At 37.3% G+C, this 27,014-nt stretch overlaps 1 protein-coding gene across 1 annotated transcript in view; it reads right to left on the reverse strand.

The window, feature by feature from the left end:
* Positions 1–27,014, reverse strand: part of FREM3 (FRAS1 related extracellular matrix 3) — a 79,805-nt gene that overhangs the window by 36,291 nt on the left and 16,500 nt on the right. Inside the window, exon 3 of the mRNA XM_053700212.1 lies at positions 1,005–1,151. Within this exon, the coding sequence (XP_053556187.1) occupies positions 1,005–1,151 (147 nt within the window). The remainder of the gene's footprint in view (positions 1–1,004; positions 1,152–27,014) is intronic.

The raw sequence follows: 27,014 nt of genomic DNA on the forward strand, positions 1-27,014 counted from the left end.
ATATCTCAGGAAATAGACAAGTCATTTTCATGATCTCTTTAGAAATGTTTTATGTATGCTCATACATATACAAGCGCTTAGAAAATCCTGCCGTGCACACCTATGCAACATTTCCAGAATTCGTCCCTTTCTTACTCAAAAAACTACAAAAATATGAATTAATTCCCTCATTTTTTCACGCATTGATTATTACAATCTACTTCTAAATGGCCTTCCCAAACACAGCCTCTCCTCCCTCCAATCTATTAGGAATGCTTAGCTAGACTCATCCACCTAAGTTACGATCTACATCAGCTGCTCCACTCTGCCAGTCTCTACACTGGCTCCCCATACACTCCAGAATACAATTTAAAGTATTAACCCTAACTTACAAAGCACTCAACCGTCTAACTCCCAACTACATTTCCTCTCTCATCTCCAAATATTCCCCATCCCGTCCTCTTCGATCAACCTCTGACCTACGTCTCTCTACTTTTATCTTTACATCCCACTCCCATCTCCAAGACTTCTCATGTGCTGCTCCTGTCCTCTGGAACTCTCTACCCCACTCCATAAGACTGTCTCCAACCTTGTATAGCTTCAGACGCTCCTTGAAAAGATACCTATTCAGAGAGGCTTACCATCTCTCCATCTCTCATCCTAACCAAAATAATTCTTGAACTGCCTGACTCACTGCTACAACTGCAATCCATGTGACAAACCACCCCAAACCTTATGTCTCTGCCCCCTCAACCTGTAGACTGTGATCTCTCCGGAGCAGGGCCCTCTTCCTCCTGTACTAGATTTGTTTAGTTTGTAATGTTTTGTATTTTATCACAAACCCTTGTCATTGTATACCCCTATCTTTGTACCCAGCGCTACGGAATTTTGTGGCATTATACAAATAAATAATATTAATAATAATATCTGTTTTGTTTTTTAATTAAAAACTGTTTTTTTGTTTTGTTTGTTTTTTAATGATATATTAAACCAATATTCTGTACAACGAATAAAAATATACTTACTTATAAAGGACGTTTCTCCTAGGTATCCTCTGCGTCTAAGAGTCACCTCCAGAAACTTTGAGTCTTCATCTACAATGTAGTAATCCTTCTCTAATGAAATCCAAGCCCAGTTAAGACGAAATGGTTGGCTTTTCAGTTTATTTCCACCTTTAGCAGCAAAAAAACATAAACCAAAACAAAAAATATCACTTGTCTTGTGTAGGGAGAATTTGTCATATACATTGTTAAGAAAGGAAAATATAACCAGCTAATGACTCATATTTTTTATACAAATGAATATGAAATCTACAACATTCCAATCCAGGTCAGTGGCAAATGGAATTAATCAGGAATGAAAGCATAAGCCAAGCAATAAAGACACATACATTGCACATACTGCTATGAAGCATGACATTATGCCTCCAACTCACTTATTAATATTTTTTTATATATAATTTATAGTTTATTGTTGCAGAGTTGAGGTTCTATTCATGCTGATGTATTAGTATTTTTACAATCTACATTGGCCTAATTTCTTTTAATCACTACAAACGATGCATCAACTTTACTGGTGGGTCTAGCAAACACAAAATAGCACTGAAGTTGAAATGTAAACAGATCTCGATGACCTAGAACGCCCTTCTAACATGACCTGTGAAGTCACATGGATGGCTTACTTCACACGTAAAGGCTTCAGTTGACGTGTTTTTTCAGGGCTATTTATCAAAGGAGAACTGAGTGTAAGTGAATTCTGACGGTGTGAGAGACAAGGAACTCACAATAATGCTAGATCCTGAATAGCAGCATCATGAGACAAAGATTCAAAATTACATGATTTAGATCTCTAAATTCATAACTAATATTATTTTGTAAGGAAAACATGAATGCAGAAAAAGGGCCATTTAATCTTAAAAAGTGCGCAAACTGATGGTGGATGTTATTTATAAAAGTGCAACAGAAATTAAAGGGACAGTAAAGTCATAATTAGACATTCATGATTCAGACAGAGCGTACAATTTTAAACAACTTTCCAATTTACTTATATTATTTAATTTACTTCCTTCTCATGTTATCCTTTGCTGAATGGTTTATCTAGGAAAGCTCAGGAGCAGCAAAGAACCTAGGTTCTAGCTGCTGATTGGTGGCTGCATATATTTACCGATTGTCATTGGCTCACCCATGTGTTTAGTTAGAAACCAGTGCATTGCTGCTTTTTCAACAAATGATACCAAGAGAATGAAGGACATTTGATAATAGAAGGAAACTGGAATTTTTTTTTAAAATTGCATGTTCTACCTAAATTATGAAAGAAAAAATTGGGTTTAACGTCCCTTTAAGTATTAAAAACAAAAGTAGTAAAATAATCTCTACATCTCTTATTTTGTTACAACAGAATTGTTTTATTTATCTTGTTAGAGTAGGCTTTTTGCCTGGTATGAACCCTTTCTTTTCCTTTAGAAGAAGCAAATGCAATGGCTTCTGTAGACAAGTTAAATATTCATGTAAAAATTCTGCCTAAATAGGCGTTTTCTGATTAATTGGAACATCATTGTTGAATTGTCTCAATGAAAAGTACTAATTTACGCCCAGATTACGAGTTTTGCGTTATGAGCTGTGCGGTGATAACAAGCAGTTTTTTCTCACCGCTCACTTACCTACAGCGCTGGTATTACGGGTTTTTACAAACCCGGCCATAAAAAGGCAAGAAGTGAGCGTAGAACAAAATTGAGCTCCATACCGCACTCCAATACCAGCACTGCTTAAGTGAGCGGTGAGCTGGTCGTACGTGCTCGTGCACGATTTCCCCATAGACATCAATGGGGAGAGCCGGCTGAGAAAAAGTCTGACACCTGCCAAAAAGCAGCGTAAACCTCAGTAACGCAGCCCCATTGATTCCTATGGGGAAACACATTTTATGTTTACACCTAACACCCTAACATGAACCCCGAGTCTAAACACCCCTAATCTTACAATAATTAACCCCTAATCTGCCACCCCCGACATCGCCGACACCTGCATTATACTTATTAACCCCTAATCTGCCACTCCGGACATCGCTGCCACCTACATTATACTTATTAACCCCTAATCTGCTGCCCCAAACATCGCCAACACCTACATTATATTTATTAACCCCTAATCTGCCACCCCCAATGTCGCCACAACCTACCTACACTTATTAACCCCTAATCTGCCGCCCCCAACATCACCACCACTATATTAAATTTATTAACCCCTATACCTAAGTCTATCCCTAACCCTAACAACCCCTAATTGAAATATAATTTAAATAAATCTAAATAAAATTACTATCATTAACTACATTATTCCTATTTAAAACTAAATACTTACATATAAAATAAACCCTAAGAAAGCTACAACAACACTGACTTTTTGAAATTGTCTGTTACACTTTCTTTACTTTATAAGATGTTAACAAAGTAATTTTCAATATTTTTAAATTGGACATCCAGGCAATTTTGACATTTGTGTGACTGTGTGACATAATCATGAGTCATATCTCTGCTGTATTCTCACTGCATTGCTAGAGACCACCCATGTATGTAGTTATAGGAGGACTTGAGTGAAGTATTGCATTACACTAATGACACACATGAGCTTTAGAAATATCCTTAACATTGCCATAGTTGTTATAGCTCACCGTGGTTTGTTGGTCTTATTGCTTTACAATGTGTATACACAATGGAAGAGTAAATAAGACACAAGCTCTGTCTTGCTAGCTCACCTCTAAAAGAGTCACATGAGGTTGGCTGTCAGATAAAGAGCTTTGATGAATTGATGCCACTTTAACGAAGTGTTGAATGTAATGATAGAGGTGACTAGCTTTATATTATTAGCAAATTAGAGTGAAGGTCCTCAGAAAACCCTCAGCAAAAGTAGCAAAATAATGTATTACTTTATAAGTTTACAAGGACGAGTTGTCATGTATGGAAAACGATGTCACAGCAGGTCAAACAGAAAATAATAAATATTATACCAGTATGTGCAAATACATTTTAAAATTTTGTTAAATAGCACCCCCCAAAAAAAACACCCCAAACAAACAAACAAGGAACAGATAAAGATATTATGAATAATACAGTAATAATGATGAAAATGAAATGAGGATAAAAACCCAATTCTCTTTAAATTAAAAAAAATATATATACATCATTCTGTGAAACAAATATTTTCATTACATCAATTTTAGTTGATTTCAGTGTGAATAAAGATTGGTGAATCACGCAATAAAATTGGCAACAATCACATTGTATACATGTTGTGCCTTTATGTATAGGCATTTAAGCATGTAAAATAGGTCAACTAAATCCGTTACTAAGGAATTAATATTATCCTAATATTTAAAGAGACATTCTAAGTTCTCTTATTAGTCAGAACACTTTACTACTGCAGAAATATGTTAAATTAATCTGCTCACTGTGCATGTTCTGAAGCAAGACACTGCCAGTGACTGGTGGATATTTGTATATACCAATCCTGATTGGCTCAATGTGTACTTTTTAGTAGTGGCAGTTCAGTATATTTCCCCAGCTGGACTTTAAAGGGTCACAAAACCAATTTTTTTCTTTCATGATTCACATATTATTAGATTTGCTTAATGCATTTGGTATTCTTTGTTGAATGAGCTGCAATGCACTACTGGGAGCTAGCTGAACACACCTAGTGACCCAATGACAAGAGGCAAATATGTGCAGCCACCAATCAGCATCTAGCTCCCAGTAGTACTTTTCTGCCTACCTAGGTATGCTTTTCAACAAAGGAAACCAAGCAAATGATACAAATTAGTAGATTGAAAAGTTGTTTAAAATGTATTTCTCTTTCTCACTGATGGGAGAAAAAACAAATTACTTGATTGTCCCTTTAACCAGTGACTAGTTGTGCATTTATTAACAAATTAGAATATTTAAATTTTGCTTTATAATTTATAATTGTTGTATACTTGTGAATTATATTATAATTTTATTTATTATCACTATTAATATTGTTTACAAATTAAAAAAAAACAAAGTTAAAAAAAGCTGGTAATCATTATTCAAATAAAAGAATTTACAATTAGCATACAGGAAAAGGGAAATAAATCAGGGAATATGCAATGTAAAATATTCTACATATTAACTATCAAGGAACATAATTAACTAAAAAAATTTCACAACAATTTGCCACATCATTTTATGCAAATAAGAAAAAAATCGTTTTTAATTGATGTAATTAGGTTGGCACCTACAAGAAGGCTTTTTCTCATACTTTGAGTTTTGTTGGATTTTTTACCACCAATAGTATAACAAGGTTAGGAACCAGTTTATATACTCGTTACTATATATTGGTCTGTTTATTTCTGGTCCCAAGGATGTAATGTAATGCTGATAAGAATGCAGAGCTGAAAATCCACAGCCATAGATTCCTGAGGTTATCCTATCCTTGTAAAAATGCTTTAGCTTTAAAATAGTAGCTACATGTCTAAATATACTAAGTAAGAATTTACAATTAAGCAATTATATAATTTTTAAAAAATCAAATTTCTGACCCCCTTTCCATATTCAGATCTACCCAAACCTACTTTATTGAGGAAAGTTGTTGTGGTAAAAAAGGGAATATGCTGTTTTCTCATATATGGGTCTGCTGAAAAGTTTTGTAAGCTGCAAATCAGAACTTACAGAACTTTTCAGCTCTCCAGGAAGCGACGTGGAGGGAGGGCTACTTCTCCCCACAACCTGCAGCTGTGCGCAATAAAGATGCAGTCTTGGGGTTCATAAAGAGCTGGAGGAAGTGGAAGGTCCCAAAGTTCAACTAAGTATGGTAAGTTTGTGATCAACTAGCATCTTGTGGGGGATAGAGGAGACGGAAACAGGCTAACAAAACAGATGAAAAGGACTATCAGGGAGGAAGTACATTTCAACACTGGGGAGAGATCCTAAGCAGTGAACAGCATCGCTGGATGCCACATAAGGCTTGATATAGCCTCCACGCCAGTTCCTTACCTCATATTGCTTGGGGTTTTACCAATTGAGTGTATACTGCACATGAATGTCCGCTTTTCCTTTGATACTATAACATACTACACCCAGATCTGTGCGCCCTTCCCTTCTATTAACCTTATATATATATATATATATATATATATATATATATATATATATATATATACTAGTCCTAAAGCCCGTTCACATAGGCCATTTTTTGCAGTACAGCGGTGGTACCACCTCTTGCGCTCTCTCCCTCCCCCTCTCTTTTGCTCTCTCTCTCCCCCTCTCTTTTGAGCTTTCTCTCTCCCCCCTCTCTTCTGAGCTCTCTCTCTGCCCCCTCTCTTTTGTGCTCTCTCCCCCCTCTCTTTTGAGCTCTCTCTCTCTCCCCCTCTATTTTGCGCTCTGTCTCTTCCCCCTTTCTTTTGCGCTCTCTCTCTCCCCCCCTCTCTTTTGCGCTCTCTCTCCCCCCTCTCTTTTGCGCTCTCTCCCTCCCCCCTCTCTTTTGCGTGCTCTCTCTCTCCCCCCTCTCTTTTGCTCTCTCTCTCTCCCCTTTCTTTTGCGCTCTCTCTCTCCCCCTCTCTTTTGCGCTCTCTCTCTCCCCCTCTCTTTTGTGCTCTCTCCCCTCTCTTTTGTGCTCTCTCTATCCCCCTCTCTTTTGCGCTCTCTCTCCCCCTCTCTTTTACACTCTCTCTCTCCCCCTCTCTTTTGCGCTCTCCCTCCCCCTCTCTTTTGCACTCTCTCTCTCCCCCTCTCTTTTGTGCTCTCTCCCCAATCTCTTTTGTGCTCTCTCCCCGCTCTCTCTCTCCCTCTCTTTTGCGCTCTCTCTCCCTCTCTCTTTTATGCTCTCTCTCCCCTCTCTTTTGCGCTCTCTCTCCCACCCTTTCTTTTGCGCTCTCTCTCCCCCTCTCTTTTGCGCTTTCTCTCCCCCTCTCTTTTGCGCTCTCTCACCCCCTCTCTTTTGCGCTCTCTCTCCCCCTCTCTTTTGCACTCTCTCTCCACTGCTCTCTTTTGCGCTCTCTCCACCCTCTCTTTTGTGCTCTCTCTCCCCCCTCTCTTTTGTGCTCTTCCCCCCTCTCTTTTGCGCTCTTCCCCCCTCTCTTTTGCGCTCTTCCCCCCTCTCTTTTGTGCTCTCTCCCTCCCCCTCTTTTGCGCTCTCTCTTCCCCCCTCTCTTTTGCGCTCTCTCTCCCCCCTCTCTTTTGCGCTCTCTCTCCCCCCTCTCTTTTGCGCTCTCTCCCCCCCTCTTTCGCTGTCTTTCTCCCCTCTCTCTTTTACTGTCTCTATCCCCCTCTCTTTTGCTGTCTCTCTCCACCCCTCTCTTTTGCTGTCTCCCCCCCCCTCTCTTTTGCTGTCTCTCCCCCCCCTCTCTTTTGCTGTCTCTCTCCCCCTCTCTCTTTTGCTGTCTCTCTCCCCCCTCTCTTTTGCGCTCTCTCCCCCCTCTCTTTTGCGCCCTTACCCCCTCTCTTTTGCGCTCTCTCTCTCCCCCCCTCTTTTGCGCTCTCTCTTCCCCCCTCTTTTGCGCTCTCTCTTCCCCCCTCTCTTTTGCGCTCTCTCTCCCCCTCTCTTTTGCGCTCTTTCCCCCTCTCTTTTGCTGTCTCTCTCCCCCTCTCTCTTTTGCTGTCTCTATCCCCCCTCTCTTTTGCTCTCTCTCTCTCCCCTTTCTTTTGCGCTCTCTCTCTCCCCCTCTCTTTTGCGCTCTCTCTCTCCCCCTCTCTTTTGTGCTCTCTCTCTCCCCTCTCTTTTGTGCTCTCTCTATCCCCCTCTCTTTTGCGCTCTCTCTCCCCCTCTCTTTTACACTCTCTCTCTCCCCCTCTCTTTTGCGCTCTCCCTCCCCCTCTCTTTTGCACTCTCTCTCTCCCCCTCTCTTTTGTGCTCTCTCCCCAATCTCTTTTGTGCTCTCTCCCCGCTCTCTCTCTCCCTCTCTTTTGCGCTCTCTCTCCCTCTCTCTTTTATGCTCTCTCTCCCCTCTCTTTTGCGCTCTCTCTCCCACCCTTTCTTTTGCGCTCTCTCTCCCCCTCTCTTTTGCGCTTTCTCTCCCCCTCTCTTTTGCGCTCTCTCACCCCCTCTCTTTTGCGCTCTCTCTCCCCCTCTCTTTTGCACTCTCTCTCCACTGCTCTCTTTTGCGCTCTCTCCACCCTCTCTTTTGTGCTCTCTCTCCCCCCTCTCTTTTGTGCTCTTCCCCCCTCTCTTTTGCGCTCTTCCCCCCTCTATTTTGCGCTCTTCCCCCCCTCTCTTTTGTGCTCTCTCCCTCCCCCTCTTTTGCGCTCTCTCTTCCCCCCTCTCTTTTGCGCTCTCTCTCCCCCCTCTCTTTTGCGCTCTCTCCCCCCCCTCTTTCGCTGTCTTTCTCCCCTCTCTCTTTTACTGTCTCTATCCCCCTCTCTTTTGCTGTCTCTCTCCACCCCTCTCTTTTGCTGTCTCTCCCCCCCTCTCTTTTGCTGTCTCTCCCCCCCTCTCTTTTGCTGTCTCTCTCCCCCTCTCTCTTTTGCTGTCTCTCTCCCCCCTCTCTTTTGCGCGCTCTCCCCCCTCTCTTTTGCGCCCTTACCCCCTCTCTTTTGCGCTCTCTCTCTCCCCCCTCTTTTGCGCTCTCTCTTCCCCCCTCTTTTGCGCTCTCTCTTCCCCCCTCTCTTTTGCGCTCTCTCTCCCCCTCTCTTTTGCGCTCTTTCCCCCTCTCTTTTGCTGTCTCTCTCCCCCTCTCTCTTTTGCTGTCTCTATCCCCCCTCTCTTTTGCTGTCTCTCTCCCCCTCTCTCTTTTGCTGTCTCTCTCCCCCCTCTCTTTTGCTGTCTCTCTCCCCCTCTCTTCTGCTGTCTCTCTCCCCTTCTCTCTTTTGCTGTCTCTGTCCCCCTCTCTTTTGCTATCTCTCTCCCCCCTGCCTTTTGCTTTCTCTCTCCCCCTCTCTTTTGCTGTCTCTCTCCCCCTCTCTATCTCTCTCCCCTCTTCCATCTATCGCGCGCCTGGCCACGCCCCCTTCATGCCCGACCATGCCCCTTCATGTACGACCAAGCCCCCAGGTCACGCCCGCCCACACCCACTTCTGCCGCAGCGCAGATCTTCAGTTAGGGACTCAAAGGCCAGGTGTGTTTGTCCTCGTGCTGTCTCTACTTTTATTATATAGGATATATATGTGTGTGTCTGTATGTGTGTGTACATGTGTATATATGTGTTTATATGTGTATGTATATAAATACATAAATACACATGCATACACATACACACACACACACACACACATATATATATATACTGTATATATATATATATATATATATATATATATATATATATATATATATATATATATATATATATATATATATATATATATATAATATATTGTGTCAGCACTAAAGGATTCATTAATTCCTATGTCAACAAATCTCTGCATGATAAACAATTAGAGAGAGACTGTGCACGGGGATTGTAATGTTATTTGCATAAAATAAATAAATTGCATATATATTCATGTATTTGTGGTTTAACATGGTTAGAGTTAATTGATATACACCTTTTTTTCATGTTCAATTTTGAAAAAGCAGGAATCTAAGCTAAGGAGCTGGACCATTTTTGGTTCAGCACTTGGGTTGTGCTTGCTGATTGGTGGCTAAATCAATGTACTGTAATCAGCAAGCGCTATCCAGGGTGCTGAACCAAAAATGGTCCGACTCCTTAGCTTAGATTCCTGCTTTTTCAAATAAAGATAACAAGAGAACAAAGAAAAATTGATAATAGGAGTAAATTAGAAAGTTGTTTAAAATTGCATGCTCTATCGGAATCATGAAAGAAAAATGTTGGGTTTAGTATCCCTTTAATATTTATATGTATATTTTTTATTAGATAGTGTATATGTGAGTGAGTGTTAAGTATTGTTTAATGTTTTTATGTTGTGTTTTGTGAAACTTTTTATTTATTCCTAAACATATTCGTGAGGACTTCAGTCACACTAACCGATGAGCGCAAATTTAGTTTGCACTTGTGCGCATGCATTTACTTTCAATTTGTAGTACGTTCTCAAATTAACGCTGGTGCTAATTGTCAATACTGCGTGCTAATGTTAGTGCACCACTTGTAATCTAGCCCTATAGGGGCCTATTTATGATGGTGCGAGAGGACATGATCCGATATAGCGGATGATGTCCGCTGCACATCGACAAATGCCAACAGCATACGTTCTCGGCATTTATCATTGCACCAGCAGTTCTTGTGAACTGCTGGTGCAATACTGCCCCCTGCAGATTTGTAGACCGATCGGCTGCTAGCAGGGGGTGTCAATCAACCCGATCGTATTTGATCGGGTTGATTTCTGTTGATTTCTGTCTGCTGCCTCAGAGCGGTGGGACAAGTTATGGAGCAGCGGTCTTTAGACCGCTGCTTCATAACTTCTGTTCCCGGCGAGCCATACAGAGCTTGATAAATATGCCCCATAGTCTTAAATTTCTTACTTGAGGCAGTGGTAATTGTGAGCTTTATAGAATGACAAGATATGTTGAAAATTGTCATTACTGTCCTTAGGTTAAATGGGAGAATGCAAGGAAATAATTTCAGTGCCTTTGAGAGACATGGAAAGTATGCATTAAATATAATTTATAATTTTGAGTTCACTTTTACTACATTATATTTGTTTAAGTCTCTAACTGTCCATATTTTGTGCTACAGTTTTCTTTATTATTTAGCCTGAGGAAATTACAACCAATCAGAAGCTTTAGGACTAGATATACATGTATAAAACCAGATATACAGGTATAGGTATACATATATATATATATATATATATATATATATATATATATATATATATATATATATATATATATATATATGTGTGTGTGTATTTACAATAAAAAAAGACATTCTACTGTGAGTGAAGAACATTGAAAATGTGAAATATTCATAATTCATGTCAGGTTTTGCACACTTGAATAAACATGATTGGGTAAGCGTGTGAGTATTTCTTTTTTCCAGTTTGCACACTCTATTGAAGTCTATGGGGGAATACGGTAACGTGATTGCGAATTTAAGAAGTCAATTTGTTTGCGAGCATCGGCTTTCACTTGTGCCCAAACTTTTTACTTTCAACTTGGAATATGAACGCAATGTAAAGCATGCAAAAAGCCTCCATCTAGCAAAGTTAACACGAAAGTGGGAGTGCTAAATAGCGCTCCACTTGTAATCTAGCCCTAAGTAAGTTTACAAGTTGGTTTGAAAAGTATTTGCAGTAGTTTAATGTTAACTGATTATTGGTCTATTGAAGTTGATTAATTTAAAACCAAACCAGATCATTTTTAATTTCATTAAATGTAAAATGTTGTTACTAATGTAACTTTGTTCCACCATGAAGCACCTAACTAAGCAAAACTCAATCCAACTTTAATTTTTTTTATTTATTTGTTTGGAAAGTCGGAGCTTTGGCAATAGACCCCAATGTTTAATAATATATGTACATAAAATAAAAAATACATATATTGATTAAAGGACCAGTCAACAATGTACAGAACAATAATAAAAATAGAACAACTTCCAAATATTCATAATATGTAACATTTGAACAAGTTATATTAAAATAAATAAAAATATATAAATGAAAGACAATATATTTATTGTTGCTTATTATAGATTAGAAGTGGAGTGCAAAATATCTCTTTTGCCAAATTTGCCCTTGTAATACAAGTTAGGTGCAATGTGAACGCGAGCTTGCGTTTGCATTAGCGCTGCGGAATCTGTTGGCGCTCTACAAATAACCGATAATAATAATTGCACAGGAGCTTTGCGCTCATGAGAGTCCGCTTCCATAGGCTCCAATCGGAGCCTTGTTCTTAAGCCATGAGACACGGCATGAGAACCTAGCGTAGTGAAGGCAGTAAGTCACGCAGCGATGGGCAGCAGATTGAAATATATATGTATATGCTTTTATATGTATATATTTATTTGTCTTTATGTGTACATACACGTATTAACACATACATGTATATCTATGTAAGCATATACATATATATTTAAACACCCCACACTCGCCAACATTAATCCCAAAAAACTGCTTCATACAGTTATTTTTAATAGAATTAAAGATGCTACATTTTTTTTTTATTTTAATAAAGGCACACTATTCCTAATTTTAAGGGCAATTGGGGGAAATTTATAACATGAACTAGAAATCGGATCTCTGGTTGATTTTATGAGCGCTAACTGCTACCGCAATCTTGCGGTAGCAGTAACCAGCCATTTGTAATGGCTGGTTATTTATCACGCACCCGCAAACAAGCAAATTTGCCAGTTTACAAGGACGTGATAAATTAGCGCTCCACTTGTAATCTAGCCCTAAATGTTTATAATATTTACTGTCAGTGTGAGAAATGTAAGAAATATTTGATAAAATAAATATAATATTATAACTAATGGCAATCATTACATTTATGCATATCCCAGACATTATGATAATCATTAGTCTTATGTATATTCCTGGCATGTTTTTCTATATTTGTTTTACCACTTGTACTGAAAATATATTTTACTTATAGTCTCCTCTGAATAAATTAATGTACAGAGTGGCTCATCTTGAGATTAAGAAGAACAAAGGAACGTGTCCTTCAATAGTATAAATATGTTGGTTTAAATCCAGTCTCCTTGTACAAACATTAACAATTCTGACATGCTGACACGTGTCTGACAATTATTTTTATTTGTACAACCTTTTTTTTTATCTTATGATAATTTGCCAGTTTTTATTTTGCTATATTTATTTATCCCATTGGAAATACGGGTATAATAACTCTAAAGACAATTAACAACATTGTACAGTACATTAATGAAGCGACTTTAAAGCCAAACATTTTCTAAAATTTACAGGAAAGGGCAAAAGGAAACATGTAAGTAATATTTTTGCATAAAAAAGGTTAAGGTAAACCCTTTAAAATGACAGAGGTTATTTCTCAAGAGATGTTTTAAAGTGATATTGACACTAATTGAATGGGTATGTTCCAATCCATTTGAAAATATGCACAAAGTGTTTTAACAGGTTTTTGAGAGGTATTTATACTTTGAGGCCATTCCATTCCATAAGTAATACCAGTTTTATGTAGTTTTGAATTTTTCTTCACCCCACAAAACAAATACTTTGGACTAAGAACAATCCATCACCGACTTCATTCCAATTAAACTAAAGAGAAGCATGGCAAATTCTAATGGATTGGAATGGGGTGTCTAAGTTTTATTTAATGTTCTGCACTTTGGAGATTTTAAACAATCCAAATAATAGCCTGCATTGTGGACATCTAATGATTTTTATTTGCCTCACTTCCCTAAGGTTTGCGTCTGAACATTGAAAAGATTTTTTTAGCATTAACACAGTGACAGCATGACACTATATGCACTGCATGGGTGCAGGATATAATAATTATAAATCACAAAAAATGTCCAGCACTCGTAGGTCCACATAAACAGCGTGCAAACTACTAAGGATAACACAGCAGTCCCACAACAAATAAAAGAATCAGAGTAGCAGCACTGATGTAGAATCTCCATCTTTATTCAGGAGCAGAGCAAAACACACAAAGTTTGACATAATTAAGGGCTTGTAGCCCAAAACGTTGTGTATTTTGCTGTACTCCTGAATAAAGATGGGAATTGCTTCTTCAGTGGTGCTGCTACTCTGATTATTTTATGATATTATACTTAACTGTGATCTTATGCTTCTCTTTAAAGGGATACTAAACCCAATTTTTTTCTTTCATGATTCAGATAGAGCATGCAATTTTACGCAACATTCTAATTTACTTCTATAATCAATTTTTCTTCATTCTCATGCTATCTTTATTTGGAAAAGCAAGAATGTAAGCTTAAGAGCCGACCCATTTTTGGTTCAGCACCTGGGTAGTGCTTGCTGATTGGTGGCTAAATGTAGCAAACCAATCAGAAAGCTCTACCCAGGTGCTCAACTAAAATTGGGCTGGCTCCTAACCTTACATTGCATTTTCAAATAAAGATAACAAAGAAACATTGATAATAGGAATAAATTAGAAAGTTGCTTAAAATTGCATGATCTATCTGAATCATGAAATAAAAAATGTGGGTTTAGTATCCTTTTAAACTTTTCCTATCTACAACAAACAGCACCAACCCATGTAATCCATCCATGTAGCAGACAGCTGAAGTTGGGCAAGTTTCTTGGTCCTTTTCTCTGCAATTAGCTGATGTATGTCCAATCTGGCACTAACCTATGTTTATGCTTCTAGGTACATATATATTTTTGTGGCACTTGTGTAATCATAAATAATGTCTTATATAGTCCTAGAGCATTGATATTTAATGTCTGTTTACATACAAGTATGTTTTCATTAATTAATAGAGTTTGAAAACCAGAGCACAAAAGATAACTTTCAAAATATACCTGTAAAATGTTTTCAGATAAGGTTAAAGGTTGGATCTCATGAAAGACAATAACACTCTTCCTCTAACCTAATCCATTCAATTGTATGTCTCTTTATATGATTACTGGTGCTCATATTATGTTACCTTTGTCTTTCTAATTTGTTTATCCTCACTACTTCATGTTTATACAAGTAAACCCATATTATAAGATCAAAATAGAAAAAAATAAATATAATAATACCAACATGGCCCCTATGCTATGCATAAGAGTTTTACTTGCCCGGATCTGGTGTATTCATGATGGATACTTTGCTGTTTTTATGAAGAAAAAATCCCCCAAATTATTAAATGTATTACAATTCCCTCTTTAAAATACAATAAATAAAACAAATATGACTTTAAGATATATATATATATATATATATATATATATATATATATATATATATATATATATATATATATTATCAGTTACTTAATAATTAGCTTGTTGAGTTGGTATTTTTACGTCTAAAGGTGCATAAGTACATAAAAGGGTATATAACACCTTCATTGTTGTACGTTAATATAACTGACTGTGAGAAAAAATGTTTGAAAATTCACATGGGAAAGAGTATGCCATTTATAAGCTTATGCTTTTGGCCTGGAATACCAGAATCTCAATGTCACTTCAGAAGTAATTATATTAATGCCTAATTATAATTGTGTAAGTATATGCTGGGTGGTCATCAGTGAAATAATCTTCTTAAAAATCTAAGAAATCTTTACATCCATTTGACAGGGGCATCGAATCAATTTAAAATGCTAATGAGCTTGGAGCCAAGTGTGATGAATTAATTGGAATGACAAGAATATAATACCTTTTCAAAATAATTACTTGTAAATGTGGGATTCTTATTCTATGTGAAACAAAGACTAGTGTTGGAATACAATATCTAGTTTAGAATATATGTACAGAAATATAACCCATATTATAAAACTAATCCATGAGAAAATATACCTTCTATTAAAATATATAATAGATATAAATCAGCTGTATTACAAACTATGGAAAGATAACTAAAATTCAATATTCTTATGAAAATATTACTAGACGTGCTTGGAAATGGGTGTTAGCAAGAACTGGGCTTTGAAGTGTACGAAAAGGTTAGAGACAAATAAAGACACCAGAAAAAAATAGCATTCTTTTTATGTCTTTTGCTTTGAGAAATGAGCTGAGGGTTTTGTCCCAGCCAGTTAACAAATCATAGCTTTAACTCTATTCTCCACCTTGAGTTAAAGCATTGTGTGAATTCTTTGTTTCCTAATACCAAACTGAAAAAGCTTTTAAAGAACCAATAACCTCATGTGCTTGTGCAACAATAAAAGACAAGGAGCAAACATCTTAAATAAATTGATTCGATCTCTTAAGTAATGGTGGAGAAAAAGTCACTTAAAGAAAATCTTCAGTACCTAACAATGAGTGTGTGAGCGGTATCTTAAAAAAACATATATAAAATGTTATACAACCGTTTAATATTAAAGAAACTTGTACAATTTTCACAGAGACAAAGTGGTAATTATAATTTGTACTTCCTTATCTAATACTGGATTCCATATTATATTTTCCCTATGATGAAACTTAAAGGGACACTGAACCCAAATTGTTTCTTTCGTGATTCAGATAGAGCATGCAATTTTAAGCAACTTTCTAATTTACTCCTATTATCAATTTTTCTTCGTTCACTTGCTATCTTTATTTGAAAAAGAAGGCATCTAAGCTTCTTTTTTGGTTCAGACTCTGGACAGCACTTTTTTTATTGGTGGATGAATTTATCCACCAATCAACAAGAATAACCCAGGTTATTCACCAAAAATGGGCCGGCGTCTAAACTTACATTCTTGCATTTCAAATAAAGATACCAAGAGAATGAAGAAAATTTGGTAATAGGAGTAAATTAGAAAGTTGCTTAAAATTGCATGCTCTATCTGAATCACAAAAGAAAAAATTTGGGTTCAGTGTCCCTTTAAAAAGCTAAAAATTGGAATTATCACTATTACTGGGGAGTTTTATGAGGGCCAATGTGTGTATTATACAAATGAAATCTAAGATTTAATGAAAATAGAAAAAAAAAGAAGAAGAAAAAGAAAAAAGAAAAAATTCAAATATAATGAAATTATATTTATATTAATGAAATCTTTTAATTTGTTTCTATTCATCAGAGTCTCTATTGAGATGATTGTTTGTGTTTTTTTTTAAATTCCATATCCTTTAAAAAAAATAATAAAAAAATCTTATTTTGCTTGAAGATTGACTGTGGCACCCCCTTCTTTTGAGGAGCTGACTGTGACCCCCCTTCTTTTGGGCAGCACACCTAAAGGGACACTAAACCCAAATTTTGTCTTTCATGTTTCAGGAAGATAATACAATTTTAAACAGCATTCCAATATTCTTCTATTATCTAATTTGCTTCATTCTTTAGATATCCTTTGTTGAAGAAATAGCAATGCACATGGATGAGCCAATCACACGAGGCATCTATGTGCAGCCACCAATGAGCAGCTACTGAGCCTATCTAGATATGCTTATCAGCAAAGGATATCAAGAGAATGAAGCAAATTAGATAATAGAAGTAAATTAGAATGTTTTATAAAATTGCATACTCTTTCTAAACCATGAAAGAAATAATTTGGGTTTCATGTCCTTTTAAGGAGAGAATGCAGGCACTAAGTTTTTATCATGCATGTGAAATAACAAAATTACATTTATTACAATATTAATTAGTGAAATAGGGTAAACAGACATTTATGTAGTTTTTATATATGCATCAGAAATCAGTCACTACATTTAAAAGCTCTGCATAAAAAAATGAATCTTTTAAAGTGTTATTTTATTAGCAAAGTATTCTGAGCTTTCTATTTCTTTGGGATGGGGGCACAACCCTTGAAAAGTGGGTTTTATATTATGTACTTTTCTGTGGCCAATTAGGGACAGGAATAAAATAAACTCAAGAAAGTCACTCAAGCCATTCTGAGGTAGTAAAAAAAAAAAAAAAAAATTTTTTAGATTACATGAAAAAAAGGCAAAAATAAATAATGAAATTACATTGCATTTTATTCAATGTGCCTAATTTAACCTTTTATGGGAAATTCATTTTTGAGTTTATTTTTTAACTAAAAGTTGTTCAGGTTCTAATGAAAGTAGCCAAAAAGAATCTTTTACAATGAAGTGTTTATTCTTAGAGAGTTATAGGAACGCACAGGTGTACTGATGTAACAGGACAAGACTCTGCAAGTCTGATGTAGGTTTATTCAACACAGGAAAAACTATTATAGAACAAACACGAAAACAAAAACAACAACAACAAAAGTCTAATTACATTTTTAGTTGAATCAAAAACGCGCACAATGCCCCTTAAAGGGACAGTTAAGTCCAAAAAAAACTTTCATGTTTCAAATAGAGCATGTAATTTTAAACAGCTTTCCAATTTACTTTTATCATCAATTTTGCTTTGTTCTTTTGGTATTCTTAGTTGAAAGCTAGACCTAGGAAGGCTCATATGATAATTTCTAAGCCCTTGAAGGCCGCCTCTAATCACATGCTTTTGTATTTGCTTTTCACAGCAGGGGAGAGCTAGTTCAGGTAAACCCTATAGATAACATTGTGAGCATGCCCGTGGATTGTGGCAGACACTGCACTAATTGGCTAAAATGAAAGTCAATAGATAATAAATAAAATGTCATGTGATCAGGGGGCTGTCAGACGATGTTTAGATACAAGTTAATCACAGAGGTAAAAAGTGTATTATTATAACTGTGTTGGTTATGCAAAACTGGGGAATGGGTAATAAAGGGATTATCTATCTTTTAAAACAACACAAATTCTGGTGTTGACTGTCCCTTTAAATCTGAAGTGAATTACTGAGTTTTTCCCAAACCTAAATAGAAGTTGGTTTGAGTTCCTCTTTTTTTCTTAGGTTAAAATGAAGAAAACTACTGATTGGTTGAATGAAGTACTTTGATTTGTCTTTTCCCCAAGACAAATAGAACAGCTGTGATTATTGCTTTCAAACATCATGAAGCAAATAGAAGACATATTTAGAAAGAGAGGATTTTGTTTCAATATGGAATGTGATAATGTCATTTATAGCACTGATTCACTTGCAGACACACAGTCTACAAGTAGACAGAAATCCATGATTTTGTATCAGCCTCAGCAAATTGGTTAGAAAAAAGGCCTTACTGAAAACAATGAGTTCTAAAGTTTCAAGTTCTCTATAGCGCCAGCTTGATTTAGAATTGTCACTAGATGTGTGGCTAGATGTTTTTATATGCTCATCCTTTGTGATCTTAAACAAACAATACTAAAGAGTAGAGACAATGAGTAAATGGACCACCGGAAACTGTAGCACATCAACAAACATAGCAAACTAAATGAGACAGTAAAGCGCCGACCAACAGATTCAGCAGTGAAATCATTTTGTCTCATTTTGGATGCTGACTTTGTATTTAGCAACTTTTCCAACAGCATCTGAGAATGTTACCAATTCACTTCACTTTTTTTTGTTCCTGCCCAAACATGATCATTGTTCCGAGAAGTACAGATGTTAAGCCATTTTATGTCTTTGCTTGGGACAACAAAACAAATCCTGATTGACAATAAGATTACAACCAGCAAAACAGAACAGCAACGAGCACACACTGCATCCATTAGACTTGCTCAAAAATGTGTACTACAGTCAGGATTTATTTGTCATGTGGGCTGCTGTATTTGTGTTGCTGGAATCTCTCTAACCAGACTCACTTTAAAGTTTTAAAAATTTAGACAAGGAAATTACCTTATATACCAGTCCAGAATGACGACATAGAAATAATTTTGCAAGTGATAAATAGCTCAAGGGGATGTGCAAGTGTTAAAAAAAATAAGTAAACCACATTAATTTCTGTGTTGAATAACAAAAAAATATATAATATATAATATAATAAAGAGATGTTATATCATAAAATGATATGAAATCCAATTTATTTCTTTCATGGTTCAGATAGAGGTTAAAATTGCATGCTCTTTTTGAATCATGAAAGAAAAAAATTGGGTTTCATATCCCTATAATATTTAGAATAGGATAAAGAATCCAAAAGAAAAAAGATTTAGAAAAAAATAAAGTTTAGAAAATAGTAACACCAGCAGAAATGTTAAAAACTAACTTCATGATTATTTATATTTTTTGTAATTGTATAGAAGTGATATTCTGAACCATTTCTCTTAAGATAAAGAAAAACATAAGAAACATTTTAAAGAGTATCAGGCTGAATTTTATGGCAATAAATCAACATTCTCAGACCCAAACAATAAGAAGTAATAATTAGGGGCAAGACCATTTGTAGCTTATACTTTACTAAATGTATATTAAGTGTCTGCATGCTTGTGCATATGACCTATGGATGTAAGATGTTACTGTGTATAGAATATAAAGAACAATCAATGAAAATGTGAAAGCTTTTCCTAGAACCTCTCCTAGCCAGCAATGACATAATGGCCTCTAGTTATCAAGCCGTTGACTTTCTTGCATTCGACGGCACCAATACGCTCGCCTAAGATCGCCTAACATCACTGCCGCGGACCAGAATACGTTCGCCAAAGTTATCAAGAAAGCTGTCAAAAAGCAGCGCACTAAGTACGGAGCGATGAGCAGCGGACTGTTGTTAACTAACAGTCATCGATCTCGCTGCTCATCAGGTTATTCGCAATTTTCTTGCTACCCTGTCACTAAGCACCCACACTATACTATACTGTTTTACCCCCTATACCGCCGCTACCGGAGCCCACCGCACCTAAATAAAGTTATTAACCCCTAAACCTCCGCTCCCAGAGCCCACCGCAACTCTATTAAGGTGTTTAACCCCTAAACTGCCTCTCCCGGACCCCGCCGCACCTAAATAAAGTGTTTAACCCCTAAACCGCCACTCCCAGAGCCCACCACCACCTACATTATATGTATTAACCTCTAAACCCCCGCTCCCGGACCCTGCCGCAACTAAATAAAATGTTTAACCCCTAAACTGCCGCTTACGGACCCCGCCGCCACCTACATGAAATTTATTAACCCCTAATCTAACCCCCATATACCGCTGCCACCTACATTAAATTTATTAACCCCTAATCTCCCACCCCCAACGTCGCCGCCACTATATTAAATTTATTAACCCCTAAACCTAAGTCTAACCCTAACCCTAACACCCCCTAACTTAAATATAATTTAAATTAATTTAAATAAATATTCCTATCATGAAATAAATTATACCTATTTAAGAATAAATACTTACCTATAAAATAAACCCTAAGATAGCTACAATATAACTAATAGTTACATTGCAGCTATTTTAGGATTTATTTTTATTTTACAGGCAAGTTTGTATTTATTTTAACTAGGTACAATAGTTATTAAATAGTTATTAACTATTTAATAGCTGCCTAGTTAAAATAAATACAAAAGTACCTGTAAAATAATACCTAACCTAAGTTACAAATAGGGCCTTTTGCGGGGCATTGCCCCAAAGTAATCAGCTCTATTACCTGTAAAAAAAAAAACAATACCCCCCAACATTACAACCCACCACCCACACACCCAACCCTACTCTAAAACCCACCCAATACCCCCTTAATAAAACCTAACACTACCCCCCTGAAGATCACCCTACCTTGAGACGTCTTCACCCAACCGAGCCTAAGTCCTCAACGAAGCTGGGCGAAGGTCCTCCAGACGGACAGAAGTCTTCATCCAGGCGGCATCTTCTATCTTTATCCATCCGACGAGGAGCGGCTCCATCTTGAAGACATCCAACGCGGAGCATCCATCCAGAACAATGACTACCCGACGAATGACGGTTCCTATAAATGACGTCATCCAAGATGGCGTCCCTTGAATTCCGATTGGCTTATAGAATTCTATCAGCCAATCGGAATTAAGGTAGGAAAAATCCTATTGGCTGATGTAGGGGGGTCAGATTAGGGGTTAATAAATTTAATGTAGGTGGCGGCGGTGTAGGGGGGGTCAGATTAGGGGTTAATAAATTTAATGTAGGTGGCGGCGGGGTCCGTGAGCGGCAGTTTAGGTCCGTGAGCAGCGGTTTAGGGGTTAAACATTTTATTTAGTTGCAGCGGGGTCCGGGAGAGGTGGTTTAGGGGTTAATACATATAATGTAGGTGGCGGTGGGATCCGGGAGCGGCGGTTTAGGGGTTAATAAGTATAATGTAGGTGGCGGCGGTGAAGGGAGGGCAGATTAGGGGTGTTTAGACTCGGGGTACATGTTAGGGTGTTAGGTGTAGACATTCCCATAGGAATCAATGGGATATCGGGCAGCAGCGAACATAAGCTTTTGCTGCTTTCCGACTCCCATTGATTCCTATGGCATCCACTGCCTCCAGGTCGGCAGATTGAAAACCAGGTATGCTGGGCCGGAATAGTAGCGTACCTGCTAGTTTTTTTGATAACTACCAAAAGTAGTCAGATTGTGCCTAACTTGCGTTCGTAACATCTGTAGTGACGTAACCATCGATATGTGTCGGACTGAGTCCGGCGGATCGTATGTTACGTCACTAAATTCTACTTTTGCCGGTCTGTAGGGTTTGATAACTACGGCGAATCAGTCTTGCCACAAATACGCTGCGGAATTCCAGCGTATTTGCGGTTGACAGCTTGATAAATAGAGGCCAATATATGTTGCATACCTGAGCCTGATTGTTTACAGGTTAATACTGCACAGTGACTTCAATTTCAGGATACTTTCTCCTTTAAGCCTGGCTTCTTTTAGACCACAGCACACATAGTTTAAAGGAAGTGATCTAGGAATGATCTAAGTTTTGACAATAAACAATACAAAATTATAATACTTTTGCAACAGTTCTTAACTTTTTGTAAATTTTTACAAAATAGTGCTAAATTTCAGCCAGAGCTTGACTAGTAGTTAGTGACAGAGCTCAATGGTACCAAAAAATAATAATATTGGTTTTTAAAGAATCATTCAAATGAGTACAGCATCAAAATGCTAGGCAATTCTCATCTGAACTAGGGAAAGTAGCCAACCATGGATGTATGTTTTATCATTGGTGGTTCTTGTTAGTGAGGTAGAGTTGCATCCCTCTAGGCATATCCGCAATTGTTTGGTTTCTCCTTATTACTGTTTGGGTGACAAAACCCAGAGTGATTTGCATGCCAAAAATAAAATAGAGAGATGCACTCAAATGAGAATGAACAAAGCTTAAAATATATACTTGTTTAGTAGTGTACAGTTCTACTCTCTTTTAGCTTGATATGCTTGTCACAGAGGCAAAATGTCATGTAATAGTAGTATATCAGTCTCATCCTGTGCTAGGAAAAGGGCCAAGAGTCCAGTTAAAGATTTCAGAAGATTGGCTGTGGTTAGGTATTGTGGATAACACCTGCACCTTATCCCGTTGCATTGTGCAATTGTACATTCTCGTGTCAGTTTTGCCTTGCTGCCATATCCATGAGGCAGCCAGGTTAAGCACTCTCTTCTTCCTTTCCAACTTTTCAACTCCCCACATGCAGCTCTCGCAGACAAAGCATATTTATACAAGGAGGGATAATAACAGAGATTGATCACTGTTGCTCATGCTCCAATTACACTACTGTGTGTGTTCTATAAATTCAAGGTTTAAATTATTGTGGTGTATGTTTTGGAGAATTAAGGGTTTAAATAACTGCTTAGAGTGTTTTTGTGCAACAATGAATAAACCCGATGAGTTCCTGTACTAGACAAAGTGTTAAATAAATATTGTGCATCTGTTGTTAGCAAGCATGTTTTAAATCATTGTTCTGTTTGAGTGTGTGCTTTTGTGTTACTGGAAACTGTGACGTTAAATGTATGTTATGTGTTTCTGGCAAACAAGAGGTTAAATAACTGTTCTAATTACTTTTTGGACAAATTGTAAAAGCTAATTAATCTACACTCAGTACATAATAGCATTGCTGCTCCTCAGCCTGTTGTATAATAACCAAAGAAGTCAGAAGACAATGGTTTCTGAGGAGTAAAACAACTTTTAATGTACATAATAAAATACCAATGTTCATTGTCACTGTCAGAAAAAAAGCCAACAGACCTCAGCAGTCACAACACCCTACGCATTTCGTGCTACTTACTTGTCAGGGCCGTCTTGCATATGTGGTTAATAGCTTATATACACATCATAATAATGAACCCTTTGTAACCTTCCTTGTATATAATATATATTTATACTCAGTATACATTAAATTCTGATTAACGTTACATAGCACATTTATGTATGGCTTCAAAAACTACAGCTTTGTGTTCACATACATGAATTATTTTAAATCATACAATATCTTCATTTCCAAGAAGCAATCATTTGAAAAGTATGTGTCCCTTACATTTCACATTTTACAAGACACATTAATCCGAACCATAAACCTAAGCAATAAAAAATAAAAACTAGTGTTAAAAATCTATTAAAACAATATGAAAAATGACTGCAAGATGACATTGTATGTAAGTAAAAAAACTAAACAAAGAAAAAAGGAATAGATGGAGAAAAGATTTAAATATTAGATAGTGAAAATGTGAATTGTGTGTACGAGTTGTGATTGAAAACTATGAGGTGGATGGTATTCAGTGACCCATTAAAAAGAAAAACCATGTGAAATGGCTATGTAGTGTTAAAGTGCATGAAGTATGTAACTAATTATTGCAGTATGATCCTGAGCCTACCTAGGTATTCTTTATAACAAAGTATAACAAAGAATGAAGTAAATTTGTTAATAGAAGTAAATTGAAAAATCTCTAAAAATGTAATGCTCTATGGGAACCATGAAAGTTTAATCTGATGTTTATTTACCTTTAATTCTCACAAATTCAAATGCTAAATGAGACAAATAGCTCTGTTTTCAGCTTTCTTATTACAAAATACCAAATACACAACAAACCTGAAATGAAAACCATAAAATCATAATACACTGCATAAGAATATACCTGTACACAGGATATCATAGAAGTCATACAGTTTCCATCTCAAATTGTAAAGAGACATTATAGTGTAAACATAAAATGCTCTATTTTTGTTCTTATTGCTAAACACATTTCTATCTTTTACTATGTGTTTAACCTTTGCTAAATTGTGCTCCTGTCCCCTCCACGTGAAGATATAGCTTGTGAGTCAAACAGAAGCATGCATACATATGTAGTCTCTAATGACTGGCCATATCCTCATGTGAATGAGGGTGATCCAGGAGTACAAGAAATATTTAACCCTTTTGAAGGAATTAAAGGGACCTTGTAATTACATTTCAGTTGCCAAGTCATTATTTCTAAAACAAATGAACATCTTTTTACAGCATATTTTTTATTTTATAGCTAAACTCCACCCACCATTTGCCTTATTTGGTGGAGCCAATCTGGATTTTAATCTGCAGATAACAAGGCTAGCCACTGTCATAATATTAGTATAAAGGGCATTGTTTTGCAGTTGTTATCGGATAAATCCAATTAGGGACAAATATGTAGCAGAGTAAGCCTTGAGAAGTCAGCAGAAATTGCTCCATTTCCAGATCTAAATTACATGAAAATGTGTTAAAATAAGTAATAAAAATATATTGCAAAAGTTGTTTCATTATGTATCTAAACAAGTGCAAATTGGGCATTGATTGCGCTAGAAGTAAGATTTGTGTGCTTGTCAGGTTGTGCTCATATTATGAGTTGAAAGTAAACTGTTTTCGCTCTAGCGTTAACCTGATGAGCGCAAAAATCTGAAGATAGAATATTGCATGCAGGTTCACGTATCCTACAATAAAAGACAATGAAAAAAAAAGTGGAAAAAACACAATTTATGCTTACCTGATAAATTTATTTCTCTTGTGGTGTATCCAGTCCACGGATCATCCATTACTTGTGGGATATTCTCATTCCCAACAGGAAGTTGCAAGAGGACACCCACAGCAGAGCTGTAATATAGCTCCTCCCCTAACTGTCATAGCCAGTCATTCGACCGAAAACAAGCCGAGAAAGGAGGAACCATAGGGTGCAGTGGTTACTGTATTTTAAATTTAAAAATTACCTGCCTTAATATGACAGGGCGGGCCGTGGACTGGATACATCACAAGAGAAATAAATTTATCAGGTAAGCATAAATTGTGTTTTCTCTTGTAAGGTGTATCCAGTCCACGGATCATCCATTAATTGTGGGATACCAATACCAAAGCTAAAGTACACGGATGAAGGGAGGGACAAGGCAGGTACTTAAATGGAAGGAACCACTGCCTGTAAAACCTTTCTCCCAAATATAGCCTCCGAAGAAGCAAAAGTATCAAATTTGTAAAATTTTGAAAAAGTATGAAGCGAAGACCAAGTCGCCGCCTTGCAAATCTGTTCAACAGAAGCCTCATTTTTAAAGGCCCAAGTGTAAGCCACAGCTCTAGTGGAATGAGCTGTAATCCTTTCAGGAGGCTGCTGTCCAGCAGTCTCATAGGCTAAGCGGATTATGCTTCTTAGCCAAAAAGAAAGAGAGGTTGCCGAAGCCTTTTGACCTCTCCTCTGTCCAGAGTAGACAACAAACAAAGCAGATGTTTGACGAAAATCTTTAGTAGCTTGTAAGTAAAACTTTAAAGCACGGACCACGTCCAGATTGTGTAATAGACGTTCCTTCTTCAAAGAAGGATTAGGACACAAGGATGGAACAACAATCTCTTGATTGATATTCTTGTTAGATACCACCTTAGGTAAGAACCCAGGTTTGGTACGCAGGACTACCTTATCTGTATGAAAAATCAGATAAGGAGAATCACATTATAAGGCAGATAGCTCAGAGACTCTACGAGCCGAGGAAATAGCTACCGAAAAAAGAACTTTCCAAGATAAAAGTTTGATATCTATGGAATGAAGAGGTTCAAACGGAACTCCTTGAAGAACCTTAAGAACCAAATTTAAGCTCCATGGTGGAGCAACAGGTTTAAACACAGGCTTGATTCTAACTAAAGCCTGACAAAATGCCTGAACGTCTGGAACATCTGCCAGACGCTTGTGCAAAAGAATAGACAGAGCAGAAATCTGTCCCTTTAAGGAACAAGCTGACAATCCTTTTTCCAAACCTTCTTGGAGAAAAGATAATATCCTGGGAATCCTGACCTTACTCCATGAGTAACCCTTGGATTCACACCAATAAAGATATTTACGCCATATCTTATGTTAAATTTTCCTGGTGACAGGCTTTTGTGTCTGTATTAAGGTATCAATAACTGACTCGGAGAAGCCACGCTTTGATAAAATCAAGCGTTCAATCTCCAGGCAGTCAGCCTCAGATAAATTATATTTGGATGGTTGAAAGGACCCTGAAGTAGAAGGTCCTGTCTCAGAGGCAGAGACCATGGTGGAAAGGATGACGTGTCCACTAGATCTGCATACTAGGTCCTGCGTGGCCACGCAGGTGCTATCAGAATCACCGATGCTCTCTCCTGCTTGATCTTGGCAATCAGTCGAGGGAGCAGAGGAAACGGTGGAAACACATAAGCCAGGTTGAAAGACCAGGGCGCTGCTAGAGCATCTATCAGTGTCGCCTTGGGATCCCTGGACCTGGATCCGTAACACGGAAGCTTGGCGTTCTGGCGAGACGCCATGAGATCCAGTTCTGGTTTGCCCCAACGATGAATCAGTTGTGCAAAAACCTCCGGATGGAGTTCCCA

The sequence above is a fragment of the Bombina bombina genome, chromosome 2 (assembly GCF_027579735.1).
Source record: "Bombina bombina isolate aBomBom1 chromosome 2, aBomBom1.pri, whole genome shotgun sequence".
NCBI classification, from domain to species: Eukaryota; Metazoa; Chordata; class Amphibia; order Anura; family Bombinatoridae; genus Bombina; species Bombina bombina.